General features: G+C 36.7%; 1 protein-coding gene across 1 annotated transcript in view; it reads right to left on the minus strand.

Annotated features, from left to right (window-relative positions):
• The window catches only part of LOC118188460 (cytochrome P450 4c3-like), a 105,767-nt gene that overhangs the window by 12,954 nt on the left and 76,494 nt on the right, over positions 1 to 16,319 (minus strand). The window contains exon 10 of the mRNA XM_035358891.2: positions 2,786 to 2,965. Coding sequence (XP_035214782.2) covers positions 2,786 to 2,965 — 180 coding nt within the window. The remainder of the gene's footprint in view (positions 1 to 2,785; positions 2,966 to 16,319) is intronic.

The following is a 16,319-nucleotide window of genomic DNA, read 5'->3' on the forward strand; positions in this document are numbered from 1 at the left end:
ACTTTATGTGTTACCTTTATTTATTAAATATCATGTTCTTCCCACTTAAACCATAAAATTCACTTCAATAGCAATGTCGCAAAATAATTTTAAAATGAGCCTATCTTTAGAATTTGCGATACACATTTCCGCGCGCTAGAGATAAAAAGGGGTTCCCTTCCCGGTAGATTATTGCCATTGCTCGCTTTCAAATCCTTGAGTTTGCTACTCAAAAATTCGTTAAAGTTTTACAAAATATGAAATCGATAATGAAACAAATTCAAAATTTCAAATTTGGGCTTCCACATGCCCATATTCGCAGTAGGATTACGTCATTCAAAATTCGATGGCTCTATGTACCATTGTTTTATCACAATGCGAGAAATAGACAATCATTTATGCAGATTTTTCATTATTTAATTTCTTCAAATATAATGCAGGACTGTAACATTTTGTGGCAACAGTTTGAAAAGTGAACCGACGTTTATGAGTCCGACGCAAAATCGCAAAACGAAAACAATAGTCCTTCAAGGACAAAGCCCCTTTGGACTAAAAACAGTTAATTATTTCGAATAACACCTTAGTGACATATCCGAATGAATCTCACAAATAACTCTTAGTAAAAGTTTGTGATTTTCTGCTACGAGAACCTTCTAGACTGCTCCGTGAATTCATCGATACTATGATGCTTTTGCAAACTTGGCTAATTAAGAATAAAAGTTTGAATCAGCATAACAGAAATCTGTGTGCATGTGATTACGAGTGCATTCAAACTCTCTTTCCATGATACATATGGCTGAACGTAAAATTGATTAAAATCCAAACACAACAATGGATTTATAAAGCATGATCTTCGAAGAACATATTTTTGCAAAAAACGTCTTGCGAGAAAAAGGAAGCAGAATGCATTTTTCGATGTGGAGGAATATCTACTACCTAGTCTTGTAAGATATTTTTTCTCTCCTTTCTGCATGCCTTCGTGGTGTAACTAGAAGCAAACACGACGCAAATCCGGGATGTCTGTAGTTCAAATCTCGGCGAGGGTAATACGGATGTCTTCAGTTTCCTTGTTTCGAAAAATTCTAAAAGTCTTTACAGTAGCGTCCGAACCAAAAAGGAGGTGGACGATAATTCGTCAACATCAGGATTTTGCGATTGGTTTCCCTCATCCCCAGCCACCCTTTAAAAGGGGGAGTATATAAAGTATTTTATCCCTCCTTTCCGCAGGCCTTCGAGGTGTAATTGGAAGCATACTCGGCGCGTATTCGAGATGTCCAAGGTTCGAGTCCCGACGAGGGCATTGTACATTCTTCACGTCTCCTCCTTCCAAAAAAAAAAAAAAAAAAAAAAAAAAACATACAATCTCTACAATCTTTCAGTATTTTGTGTAACATAGCACTATTCCACTACAGATAAAGTTTTCTATTTACCGCGTTAACCTCTAAGCGGCCTGGAAACGTGCTGATTCTACGAACTGCTGCCATTCTATATTTCATAATGTGTTTGATAGATCGTTCAAAACGGAGAAATAAATGTAGAAAACTAAATGATTTAAAAATAATAGATATTCTTCTTAGTAATATTATAATATTTGCAACAACAAACTAATTTACTTAAAAATATTCTAGCTATCTACAAATACTCAATTTTCTTTTGTGAAATTACCACTGGCAGTACTCGCCTGTGAACTATCAGGCTTCTGATATCTAGAAAAGAGCTCTTTCTAAGCGCAAACCGATCATGATTGATGGACTCTGGAAAATAGTAGAAACAAAATGGAAATCAATACCCCTGAAAACTTTACGAAAAGCCCCTCTGTCATGGAAATGACGATGTAGACTTATGATCCAGGAAAAAGGTTATTAGATCGAACATTTAAAGAAGTACTCTTTACACTTCAAATATTAATTAAATGTTCTAAAATTCTGTAAATGTCCTCTGTATATTGCTGAATACTGTAGTCTCTTCATTACTACATTAAAAGTGTTAGATCTTAGTGTTTTCGATTTCTCAGCTGATGATTAAGATGGTTTTAAGTCTTTTTCATAATGAGCCTGGTAAGCCTTTTAGTTGTTACGGAGCACTGAACGCTCTTCTCCTTATTATGTATTAAGTAATATTGTTGTTACGAAGTGCTGAGATCATATCTTAGGCTTCTTTCAATGCATTCTTTGTTTCCGCCTTCGCATTTAACGATGGTCATAATTTCTTTTTTAGTTGAAACTCGAAACTTCGGCAAGTGGTAATGAGAATGGATGACATGCATGTAGCAAGAAGTATTAAATTTTACATTGTGACCTTTTATGTTTTGTTCTCCTGTGCGTAAAATTATAGTTTTCAAAGCCCTTTTGCTTGGATGTGGAATCTTTTCCTTCTTAAAAATGTTTTTTGAGAAGTATACTAAAACAGTTTAAAACTGCAAAACAACCGCAGCAAATTTCTTTGAGAAGAAGCTTAGTTTTCCAATCTATCAATCTAATAATGGCCTTGAGAAATTATCGAAACATTTGAGAGGTAAAATACATACTTTAGATGTCAGCTAATTGGTCATTACTTTAAACATGAGCAAATTTCTTACCAATTTATAAACGTCTATCTTTCGTTTATCAACTTTCTTCGAAACGTAGCTCTTCAGTGAGCTACTAATAATGATATCTACAGCCCGATTATTAAATTCTCTGGAAAAGTTATATTATTATACCAAAATTGAATTATTTTCTAGATCCGTTTAACGAGAACGTTACGATACATTTTTAATTCGAATAATTCGAATAGTAGTGCAAATTACAGAAACCAGTTGACTTACCTATGCAGTTTCTTGGTCCTGCTGAGAAGGGAATATAGGCATATGGATGGCGGTCTAACATATTCTCCGGCAAAAATCGATCCGGATCAAACTTTTCGGGATTTGGGAACGTCCTTCCGCTGCGATGAAGACCAATAATGTTCAAGTGGACCGTAGTTCCAGCAGGAATGGTCAGCCCCTCTGTATTTCAAAAAGAAGTTGGAAAATTAAACGATTTTCAGTTTTAAATCAATAAAGCAAATTCATATAATTAAAGTTGTGTCAAATAAAGGGACTCTTTATTTAAAAAAGGGAGGTTAACATTTGTTTCGTACTGTTTTATTCACGCTGTGTGATGATTAATCAAAATAAATGCGTTGTTCAGGTAACCGATTTTCATGTTTAAATAAAATAAGTATTTCAAACAAACCGCTTGTTCTTGAACGTTATGCTATTTATTTCAACTAAGGCATTTATTTTCAGATATCCTGAAGGATTTTTTGAAAGATACTTTATCACATTCGCGTTCCACATGAGGGAAACTACTAAGTGTAGTATGTAAAAAATTATCGCCTTATTCCGTGCGTGCTTCGTGGTATAGATGGTTAGCACATCCAACTAGTAACTGCAAAATCCTTGGTTCAAATCCCGGCGAACGGACAGTCATTTATGTTTCCCGCTCCGACAAAATTAGTAATCTGCGCCAATGAGCTTTCGTTAATCCGAAATTTTGGTTAGTTTTAATAAAAGCTGAAGTCTCCAAATTCTGAATTAGGGTACAACGTTAACAAAATTTGTTAAACCGATGCCATATCCTTCATCTCAAAATATGATTATCCACTCGTTTCACTTAGTTTCCATGAGTTTCTGAACAGACGCTGTCTATTTTGGTCACTAACTTCTCCTACTTTTGTTATAGAAAATTTTCTATATCCCCCATGTCTTCTAGATCTGAAGTGATCTGAAGGTCTTTTTGTAAATAAATACTATTTTGTGGGAGAAAATATTCTCCGGCAAAAATCGATCCGGATCGGGAGAAAATTTTTTTTATTCGTATCGTCATTTGTAGATGTTAAATATTGCTGCAAGTAGAAAATACAAGTCCTTAACCTCATGCGTAACATGAATAGGAGCCAATTTCCATTAGCAAAATCCTCCACGAGGGCAAACAGAGAGCCGTAATGCGTGCTTTGCCTGGAGTGAATCCCAAACCTTAATATTTTAAACGGAAGACGACTTATTTATCTGATTTCAAATTAGTAAATGAATATTCATAAAAGAATGTGTATTTGCCTGATAAACGAACACTCTTATCTGGAATGAAAAGATAAAGAAAAATCTGCTAAAATGCGAAAATGTATGACAGTAGCAGAATGACAAAATTTAAATTTTGGCCTTATTTGTATAAGTCGTTTCTAATGCAATCTTAAATATCACTTAAAACTCTTATTAATATATAAAAGTACAATAATAAGTCCAATAAAAGGTTTCTGGTGCGACGAAAGATATATACAATTATTATCATTAATTAACATTTAAAAAATTAATTTTAATTTCAGAGAACTGATCAAGTGTCTTCCTATCTGCCGCTATAAGTACCTTTTCTAGCAAGCATTGCCAAGTCTTTCTTGTCCTAGAGAATAGCTTAAATAATTTTCAATTCCTTTTAAAACAGAGAAATAGCTCTTCCCCGTAGCATTACTTACAGGTATAGGTAACTGAATTTTTAACACATTTTTAAGTATTGAGAAAAGAATATGCAGTGTTTTATTTTTATGAGCTGGGACGTATCGTTAGGGTAACGCAAATTTAGCTTTTTTCGCCATTATAATAAATTGTGTCAAATCACCATCTTATTCTTCAACATCAGTACCCAAAGAAGTAAATTTTTTACTTCCCTTGAGTAATCAGATATGTTCTTTAAATCTTAAAATTCTGAAAAAAAATTAGAAATATTTTGTTAATTTTTTAATACTTTTGTATTTTGTATTTCACTACAAATTTTGTCACAAATAATAATGAATGAATTTATTTTAAAATTTGTTTAACTTGTTAAATTGATAATTTTATCTGCTTGTTTTTCATCAAATAATCGTTTCCATTTTCTAAGTCTTTCTTGAGTGTTAGCGTAGAATTTGAATTTGGTTATTTCTAACGTCTCCTTTTCAGTTTTGGTATCCAGGGCTCATATTTGTATCTATGAATTTCTCTTGGCAACCGAGCCAGATTACACACCCGCATGTATGGCACATGTTATTTCTATAATCCATAGTTCTATTTGGGAGAGCTTTTGATTTGTATATTCGATTCAAATCACTACTTCAATTAAGTCTTAATGACTTTTATTTGCACACATCTTTTATATTACAATATATACATAATTCGAGATTAATTTCAAATCAAAAGATGGAAATTATTCCCCCTTCGTATCAAATTCTATCAAGAGAAACCGAGTGAGCGACCGCTCTCTTCAAAGTTCGTTTCCGAATCCTCGTTGCCACTGGCAGAAGAGAAACTTTCGCTCATTTCGCGTTCGAGTTGTAGCATTTCTCCCACATTTTGATTTTTGACAAAGTATGAAAAATCAAAACAGTTGTGAAACGAAAATTGAAATACGAATATAAGATGAGTAATTTAAATCTTATCAAAATCAACAATTTTATCTATGCGTAACAAATATCTTGAATATTTTTAACTTACTTAATATTCTGCAAACTTACATTCTTTAAACAACAGGCAAAAAATTGTTTTCTGAAAAATACTAGTAAAGAGATTAATTCACTAAACTGGAAAATCAAATTGTATACAAAATTTAAATTCAAAGAAAGGAATAAAAAAACAAATAATAGTGGTACTGAAAACAAAATTAAACTAACTAGTTCTTTGGTTTAACAATTTTTCTGCCATATCTACTAAACTGAATGTTTTTATCACGATTTTAAAGTTCACAGTCTTTGGTATCAATTACTAAATCATTCCTTTTACCAGTATTTCTCGGAGATGTGGATGATTCAGTAGTTTTAAGCTCGAAGATAGATTCTTTATTGTCTATCTCCATTGGAAATACTCTTTGAACTGGTCTTAACAGTTCACCATTAGATGTTTTTACTTTCACCACTATGATGTTGTTGTCTTTTCCTGGGTATGTTTCGATCACACGACCCATAGGCCAGTCTTTTCTTTTCCTTTTATCGTCCTCTACAAACACTATTTGCGACAAATGGCGCCCAATGGTCATCTCTTTGGATCCAAGTAAGTGCAGTATTTGAATCTTGATGATTTCTTGATGGTTCGCGAAGGTACAGTCTTTGGTCGATATACTAACATACCAAGATATTCATCTCTAAATCTCTTACGAAATTACATACGTAACTTTTGGTGGTATCGCCCTCTTTTCGATAAGTTGATTTTATCCAAAGTGTCCAAATCCGGAACACCTTTAGTTCGCACATCCTGAATAAACATAGATGGAGTGAGTGCACATAAATCGGTGGAATCTTCTGACTCGTATGTTAATGCTCTGGAGTTGATATTTGCTTCTGCATTACATAGGATAGTTGACATTTCTTCATATGAAAGTAATGCTTTTCCCAGGACTCTTCTCAATAATTTCTTGATCATCTGAACCAGTCTCTCCCACCAGCCGCCTCACCATGCAGCGGTTGGTGGATTTAACTTCCACTGAATTATCATTATCGAAGAACTTTTGATAATTTGGTTCCAGTCAACAGATCGGAGCGAATTCCTTGCCCCTACAAAATTTGTGCCATTATCGCTGTATACTACTCTAGGCCGTCCTCTTCGTGCTATGAATCTTGTAAATCCGAGAAAAAATCCATTAGTCGATAAGCTTTCAATTAATTCTTAATGAACTGCGCGATAAACTCCACAAGTAAAAAGCAAGATCCAAGCTTTTCTATTTTCTTTTAAATAAAGTGGTCCTGCTACATCAATACCTGTCACCTCAAATGCATAAGCATCTCTGACTCGATCTTCTGGGAGAGGACAAGGCACTGTATCAAGAGCTTTCGCCGAGTGTCTCTTGTACTGAACGCACTTCGATATGACTCCTTGTACTGTTTTTCTTCCTTTTATTATCCAAAATTTTTGACGAATATTGGTCAAAAGAACTTGAGTACCAGCATCTAAAAGTTGTAAATTGTAGTCTCGTATCATTCTTTCTACTAATTCATGTTTGGATGGAAGTACAATGGGGCATCGGAAGTTTTCATCATCATGTCTTCTCAAAATCTTTTTTCAATCTTATAATCCCTTCTTCATCTTTGAAAGTAAAATGTCCCTTCAACTGTTCTTCACTAGAAAATGCTTCTTGTTGAACGATCTTCACTAATTTCTTTTCAGCAATGTCCAATTCTTCAAAACTCAGGATTTTGCCATAATTTCTTCCTCTATGTCTACAATTATTTATGAATCTTAGAATCCAAGAAATCATTCTCACAATTTTAAAGTAACTTGAAAAGTAAATCAGATACCATTTTTCAGGGGTGATATTAACCAAAGTCAAAATAATGTTCTTTCGCTTTTCTTTCATAATTTCTTCTTCGTTAGTAATCACTTCACTAGTTGGCCACTCTTCATCGTTCTTCATAAGCCATTCTGGCCCTTGCCACCAGCGAGTTTTCACAAAACTCTTCATCGAACACTCTCGTGATGGTATATCTGCTGGATTCGAATTTCCTGGAATGTGAAGCCATTCAGATTCCGATGACAATTTTTGTATCTCTTTCACTCTATTTGCGACAAATGGCGCCCAATGGTCATCTCTTTGGATCCAAGAAAGTGCAGTACTAGAATCTGTCCAATAGTTTCTAGGAACGTTGTCTAATTTGAGTGTTTGTAAAGAGCTGCTAATCTGACTCCTATACAGCAGGATAATAATTCTAGACGATTTATGGTTATTTTTCTTAATGGATTCACTCTACTTTTAGCTAGAAGAAAATACACCGATCCATTTTCTCTTGTTTTCTTTCTTAAATAAATCACACATCCATAGGCTTGTTTACTTTTGTCACAGAACATATGAAGACTAAGACTTTCATTTCCATTTATATCTAAAGCCCTTGAAATTCTAACACTGGATAAAAGTGACAAATCATCAATCCACGAATAGAACTCTTTTCCTAAGTCTTCGGGTCTTCGGGTATATTTGTATACCAACCAATTTTTAACAACCATGTCTTTTGTATGAGTAGTTTAGGTGTTAGCGTTATAAAGCAGAGAAAACCCATGTGGTCGAAAATGCGATGTACCGCAGACAATATATTTCTTCTAATAAGATTCACTGGTTTGTAAGTAGCAGTCTTCACCTCACAGAAAATGCTATCATCTTTCTTATCCCACAAAATTCCCAATACAGGAGTAGGTTCTATACTGCCTTCAGATTTCAAGAGAGAAGTGTGCTCCCACCCTCTCAGATCGAATGACGCAGAATCTAATATCTGTTTCGATTCCTCGATGAATCGCGTAAGTGTCTCTTCATCAGAAACAGATGCAATGCAATTATCTACGTAGAATGATTATTTAAAATGTTTCGCTGTTTCAGGATATTTAGACGAAATTAGATCAATGTGATGACTTAATACAACAGCCAATAAAAAGGGACTGCAATTCAATCCAAAAACAACGCGTTTATGTCTAAAAACTCTAAGTTCCTCCTTGTCAAAGTCTTTCCCCCATAAAAATCGTAAGAAATCTCGATCACTCTTATTTACTGACATTTGCAAAAAAGCCTTTCTTATGTCTGAAATAACTCCTATTCTATTTTTGCGAAATCTTAAAATTATAGGAATAATTTGTTCCAGCAAATTTGGACCCTTTTCTAGGCAATCATTAAGTGAGCGCGAATTTTTGTCTTTACAGGAAGCATCCCCCAGGGCGAAGCGATTATAGTAGTTTGATTGATACGGAAACGTTGAAGTCCTTGAGCCTGTTGACGCATCTCAGAAAGAACGTCGGGTGCCGTCCAGTACTATCTGAGTCTAAACGTCGTCGACGGGTGATCTATTTGCTAAAATCGCTTTCCAGTGGAATTGACCTTGTTGTGGTCTGGGGGCTCCCTCGCAAGAGGGTCCAACTAATTCCACAGCTTAGTAGTGATTGGTGATCGGTGAGAACCCCAGGGTACCGGTCACCGCGAAGAGCAACCACTGCACTTGTTGCACCCCTAACGGTGCACGCAGTGGCTTCCGAGTAGGGCTCACATCCCCCACATGCTCATAGCACGTCTAACAATTACAAAGTGCTATGACCGCTACAGGAGAACACGGGCAAGAGAGACCGAATTGTCCAGGGAACCGGAAGGTCCCGGCTCAAAGACAGTGTAGTGATTCACAGACATGTGAGGACACTTTTTGTTCAGAAGACTTCCTAAGTGAAGCTCATAATTGTCTAGAAAATCTAGACGGGCTATTGAATAAAGAGAAAATCTCTAAGAGAGTGAGCAAAGAAATAAAGGAACAATTTGTAAATATTTTGAAAGTCCTAACTAAGAAAAATCTTAAAATTGCTAAATTAGAAGGACAACTTGAGCAAACTCAAAATGTAGAGGACTATATATCAGGTTTAATTGATACCAAAATGGAGAAAGAGACTTATGCAGATAAAGTAAAGAAATCGCATAATCAAAATTTAAGTAAAGGACAAAGATCCAGATCTAAATCTGTAAAGAAACAGGAACACGTTATGTTAGTCTATCCTAAGGATGATGGGGCAACCTCATCAGAAGTTAAAGATAAATTAATGGAAAATTTAAACCCTAACTCATTAAAAATAGGAGTAAAAAATGTAAGAAACATAAGAAAGGGAGGTGTGGTCATAGAAACAGTCAAAGAAGATGACTTAAAAATATTAGAAGACGCGATTAAAGAGAACGAGAAATTAAAGGACTTAGTGGAGCCTCAAAGGCCCAAAATGATTAATCCTCGGATCATAATATATAACGTAAAAGAAGACATAGACGGGGATTCCTTAAAGAAAATTTTAATGACCTAAAACTATGAGTTAGAAGAATCAGACTTAGAAATCAAATTTAACATGAAGGGAAAATATGGGACGAATTGGGTTCTCTCCTTAGACCCCCAAGCCTTTCAAAAGATTATGAAAACTAGAAAAGTTAATATAAATTGGACTAGAAAGAACTTAAGGGAATTTATCAAAGTCACCCAATGCGTAAACTGCCTAGGGTTAGGCCACACCAAGAGAACGTGTAAAGAACCCCAGAGATGCACAAAATGCAGCAAAACAGGGCATATGAAAAAAGAATGTCCCAATAGCAAAGAAAGGTGCGCTAACTGCCGAAAAGCTAACCAAGAGTTTAATTTAAATTTAAATACTCATCATACAAGTTATGATAAGAATTGTCCGTGCAAACAAAGGGAACTTGAATTAATCAAACAGAAAATAAATTATGGATAAAGTTCTCATAACTCAATTAAACTTACAGCACTCAAGGTGTGCCAGCGTACAACTAAGGCAAGATTTAGAAAATAGTGATGATTTTAAAATCGCGTGTGTGCAAGAACCGTTCCTCATAAAGGACAAGATTTGCGGTTTTCCATTAAAATATAAAATTTACCAAAGTGACAAAGGAGCCAAGACGGCCATCATAATTAAAGACTCAGGACTTTCTATCCTAGAGATAGTTTCGTCACCAGAAATAGTGGCAATACAAATCGATGGGGCAAACCCCTTTGTATTAATAACAGTTTATTGTCCCCCCACAACGAAATAGACGAGATATTAGTGCAAATAGCGCATATAATACAACAAAAAGAAGAACTCCCCTCCATAATTTGCTGGGACTTCAACGCAAAAAGCACAATATGAGGCCTAGGACCAACAGACCCAAGGGGAACAAAAGTAGGCGAATTTTCAGCCTCAATTAATGCCACAGTATTAAATAAATCAGATAGCTCCCCAACCTTTGTAGGAGCCCGAGGCAATTCTTGGATTTACATCACACTTGCCAGGAACACAAGTACCCTTTCCATAGGCAAAAGGGAAGTAGATGAGAGAGAAACATTAAGTGACCACAAAGCGGTCAACTTTGAGATAAACTTAACAATAGAAAGACCCCCAAAGGGACTTAGGATGAAAATGCTAAACACCGACTGGCTCAAATTAAGAACAATCTTTCATAGGATATTCAAAGAACATATCCCAATCTCTCAAACAGAGGACATAGATAGCAATATAAACTTAATAATGCATCAATTAAGAGAAGCATATCTCAAATACCTAAAGCCCTCCCTTAAAAACACACAGGGACATAGGCTAGCATCACCAAGGGCATATCAAAGTAAAACGTGGTGGACACAAGTCCTCACAGAACAGAGAAGAATAGTAAGGCGGTTAAGAAAAGATTTCCAGAACTCAAGGGGGGAAGAAAGGAAACATAGAAAGAAAGACTTTAACAAAGAGGCGGCACTCTACAGAAGGAAAATTTTCAAAGCAAAACTAGACTCGTGGGAAAACTTCTGGGAAAGTCTAAGACTAAGCTCCCCATTCGGAACATTTTATGACATAGTCAAGGGCAAGGCATACTCCCCCTTAAAGATCTCTAGAATAAAGAAAAGTCCGGGAGTCTGGACTTCAAACATAGAAGACACCATAAGGGCGATCTTAGAATATCACTTCCCACAGGATAGAGCGGAGGAGGACAGCGAGATCCATACAACAATAAGAAATAAAGCAGACACTCCCCCCGTTTCGGGAGACGACCCAGATTTCACAATAGAAGAAGTGCGTCAATTAATAAAGAGCACAAAAAGGGCAAAGCCCCGGGAAAAGACGATTTATCATTGGAAATAGTAGAAGAAAAATTTCTCACAAATGAGGAGTTCTTCGTAAGAATACTAAATGAATGCCTCAAAAGAGGCTATTTTCCCCAACAATGGAAAAAAGCTAATTTAGTTCTCTTCCATAAAGAGGGTAAAGACAGAGAGACATTAGGAGCATACCGGCCAATTTGCCTTCTTTCAGCCTGGGACAAAATCCTAGACAAGATCTTAGCAAAAAGGCTTACATTCTTTCTAATTAAGAATAAAATACTCAACACAAAGCAGTTTGGGTTCACACCAGACACAAGCACAATAGATGCGCTAAGAAGCTTAGTCACGCAAATCCATGAGAACAAAAGGAACAATCTTCATACATCCAGCGGGAATTATCGAAAAAGTACAGACAAGAGGATGCCCGCAAGGTTCTTGCGCAGGTCCTCAACTCTGGAACCTCACTTTTAATAAGATCCTTCAAGCTCCCTGGCCTGATCATACGCATATATATGCGTATGCCGATGATGTGGCTCTTGTTATCCGGGGACATTCTCGCGAAGTTTTACAGCAAAATTGCAATGAGTCTCTTCAACTCTTTCAACAGCATTGGGATGATCTGAAATTGATTATTGCTGAAAACAAATCCAAGGTACTTCTTGTACCTAAGAAAGGAGGTTCCTTGGTCAGGCGACCAAGAATTGTCCTCAATAGCCACAGGTTGCAAATCCTTAGAGAAATCAAATATTTGGGAGTTATCATTGATGATAAGTTAACCTGGATCCCACATATTCTGTCCATTAAAAAACGAACACAGATGATTGCCAAACAGCTTCGTTATCTTCAGGGATATCGATGGGGATTAAACCACCATATCCAAAAAATTCTATATACTACTGTCACAGAAAAGATTGTTACTTACGCCGCTGCTGTTTGGGCACTCCCCATGCAGGGGAGAAAAGTCAAACATCTTTCAACCATCCAACGCCCTTTTGCCCTGAGTATAACTCGGGCATATATTACAACTTCTTCGGACTCACTAAATGTTCTAGCCGGTCTACTCCCTCTTCATATTAGAACTGAGGAAGAGGCTGTTCGTCAGTTACTTGTGCAACTACGCAGGCCTATCACATTTGATGGAGAACATTATTTGCCTGATGACTATGAAGCAAAACTGAAACCTTTTAGTATTCATCCAGCAGACTATGGGGTTGGAGTTAGGCTCCATATTCCACCATCAGTGTTTCATAATTCTTCAAGCCACGTGATATATACTGATGGATCAAAGATAAATGATAACGTAGGAAGCACTTTTGTTGCTTTTCGTGATAATCTTTCTCTAGCCCACTGGAAGGGACATTTATCTATGCAGAATAGTGTTTTTCAAGGGGAAGCAGTGGCGATAGCACGCGCTATCCGCTACTTGCTGACTCAGAATATAACACAAGCGACAATCAATTCTGATAGCCTTTCTGTCATCCACGCCATTGGCAATCCTGAGCATTCCTCTCCAATTATACAAGACATTCAACAGGACTTACGTGCTTCTCCGTCTTTCACTATTCATATTGTTTGGGTTAAAGCGCATGTGGGAGAATATGGTAACGAACTTGCAGATGCCTATGCCAAGGAGGCGGCTTCTGGTGATGCTGATGAGAATATATCCATTCCTTGGCCACATTCTTTTCTCAAGCGAACTTTTCGAGCAATTAGTAAGTGGCAAGAGGAATGGGACAATAGCTTCACCGGTCGACGTACTTTCTATCATCTTTCATATGTGTCGACAGATCGCTGCTGTGGCAATGCCCATCTTTCCCGTTACATTTCGGGGCATGGACCTTTTCCTGAATTCTTCGCACGCTTTGGCATAAGTGATACGAATGTCTGGAGTTGTGGTGAACTCGGCTCTCCGGAGCACTATTTATCCAATTGTCCCCTGACAGAAGGCCTACACATACGATTTCCTACGCAAAATCGTCAGGCATTTTGCAAACTCTTAGTTAAGCAAAGACACCTGATCCGCAAACTAAATTGCGTAATGGAGAAAGTCTCCAGCATTGGGCTTGACCTATGTCAAGTTTAATCTAAATGGTTTTCAGGAAATATATTAACCATGTACTATCTGCTTTTTGTAGCTAGACTGTTAATAACAAATGAAATATAAGTTTGACTGCATCACGTTAGTTTGTGTGTATCGAACTCCATCTATCACCTTTTCAGGTTTGTTATAAATTTTTATTTTTATTTTTATTTATCTATTTATATACATATATATATATATTTAAGCTATGCCTTTACATAGTTCTCACGTTGGTTTGATTGTACTGTACTCTTCTATCGATAGTATGCTTTTCTTATTAAGTTGATTGTCTATAAGACAATCATTATCTTAATCATTGTATCATGCTTACAAGTATCTTCATTCAGTATAGTATTATTAGTAAATTATGTTGGTATGTTGTATTGTAATGTATAGTGAGCCTTTGTACTATAACAGAAATTGTAAATGTTTATTTGATGGCATCATGTTAATCTAATTACATTGAAATCTGTCTCATGTTGTAAGAATCTGTCTACTTTTTATTTAGTACACAATTTCAATATCATTGTTTCTTGTCTCATGTTAGCTAGTTTCATTCTTAAGTCAGCAAGTATAGCATTATCAGTAAATAATTCTAGTCGATCTGCAAATATCGCATTCAGTCAGTAAAATAGTTCTGTCGGTACTATAGTTATTGTTGACAATATGGATAGTTTCAGTCAGCAAGTATAGCTTTTTCCGCAAATTCTTTATTTTGTATGCAACTTTCTGTCTTTGTTTATGTTTTTGTTTAACTATTGCATATTTGAGCCTAGTATTTTTACAGATGACTTGTTTGTTTGTTCCGTACTCTCCTACTGTTCATATGCTTTTTTTTTTTTTTACCTTCCAAACTGTGTATCATCGCAAATTATGTATTCATTTCAATTATGTATCATTGCAAATTTTGTATTCATTTCAAATTATGTATCTGTTTGCTAATATCAATAAACGACTGGGATCACGTAGTGGGGAGACGGCGCTAAACCAATTAACCAAATGGTAAAGGCGTGGTGCCCGTCTTCCCCGTTCCTAAATCCTAAATCCTATATATAATAGAGACGGGGTCTGCGTGACTCATAAGTATTACAAAGGAGCTCTCCAAGGGTCCAATTTAGGACCAATTTTATGGAATCTAATAGCAGACACCGCCCTAAATTTAGAATTTGAAGATCATGTAAGCATACAAGCATATGCCGATGACTTTATAATAATCGTAGCAGGAGGGAACCGGCTAGTAATAGAAAGAAAGGCGCACAAAGCGCTCAGTATAATAAAGGAATGGAGCAACACATATAAGCTAAACTTCAGTATTGAGAAAACAAAGCTCATTCTATTTCCAAAAGGGAATAAATTACTGAGGTCCCCACCAAGAATCAAATGGGAAAACATAGCGATCCCAAGATGTGAACACCTAAAATACTTAAGGGTTCACCCTAGACCAAAAACTAACATGGATTCCCCATCTGACAGGAATAAAGGACAAAACACTCAAACTAATCAATAATCTGAATAGAATGGTCTCACACAGATGGAACCTCAAAGGGAACCTCCTTAAATCGCTATATATAAGAGCAATAGAAAGAATGATACTATACGGGTGCCCAATCTGGTACACCGGCACTGAAAGGGTAAAGACCAAATTAAATCAGATACAAAGGATAGCCCTTTTGTGTATCACAAAGGCTTATACAACGTCCCCTACGGCAGGGCTTCAAATACTCGCCGGGACAATCCCCCTGGATATCAAAGCAGACATGGAGGCGCAATTTTATAGAGCGGTTCACTATAAAGAAAACATAAGTATGGGAGACACAATAATCTGGAATAATGAGATAGAGGATAGGCTCCCTACAATACAATATCATCCAGCCAAAGCAAAAAGAATTAAATGGGGAAAGGACCCGCCAACGAATAAAGACATAGAGGTCTTCACAGAGGGTTCCAAAATGCACAACAAAGTGGGAGCCGCATGGGTAATCTTCCAAGACAGTCAGGAAATACACAAAGAAAGGATACGCCTAAACAACAACGCAACAGTTTTTCAAGCAGAAGTTCACGCCCTCAGAAGCGCGCTGCTCTGGGCTGGACAGAACGCAAGTTCCTCCACCAGGGTTGCATTCTTCACGGATAGCCTGAGCACATTACACAGCCTTAACAGCGGCAAAATCTCAAAGAGATGTATACAAAGTTTAAGAGAGATCATTATTACGCTTATATCAACGCACAAAGTGTCCCTTAATTGGGTCAAAGCTCACCAAGGGACGCTGGATAATGAAAGAGCGGATGAAGAGGCTAAGAAGGCGACAGACAAAGAAGTAGTAGACGTACACATTCGTCTCTCAGAGGAAGTAGCAAAGAACAGACTACACAAAGAAGCGCTTTTACAATGGCAGGAAAGGTGGGACGAGGGAACAACAGGTCGAATGACATATAAAATTTTCCCTAAAGTCTCAACAACAAGACTAAAGAGCAACTATTACGAAAATCAAGCATTGAGTAATCACTGTAACTTCCCATCTTACATAGTAAGATTCCACAAGAAGAAAGTAAGATGTGCCTGCGGCACTAGCGGAAGCCTCGCGGACGCAGCTCATTACATAAAGACCTGCCCTTTAACAGCGCCAGATAGAAAACGTCTGTTCCCGCCCTCTCACTCTCCTCCTTAGAGACAGAACACTTGGAA

This window comes from Stegodyphus dumicola, chromosome 1 (assembly GCF_044657685.1).
Source record: "Stegodyphus dumicola isolate Sdum_Otavi_A_Nest chromosome 1, ASM4465768v1".
Classification (NCBI taxonomy): domain Eukaryota; kingdom Metazoa; phylum Arthropoda; class Arachnida; order Araneae; family Eresidae; genus Stegodyphus; species Stegodyphus dumicola.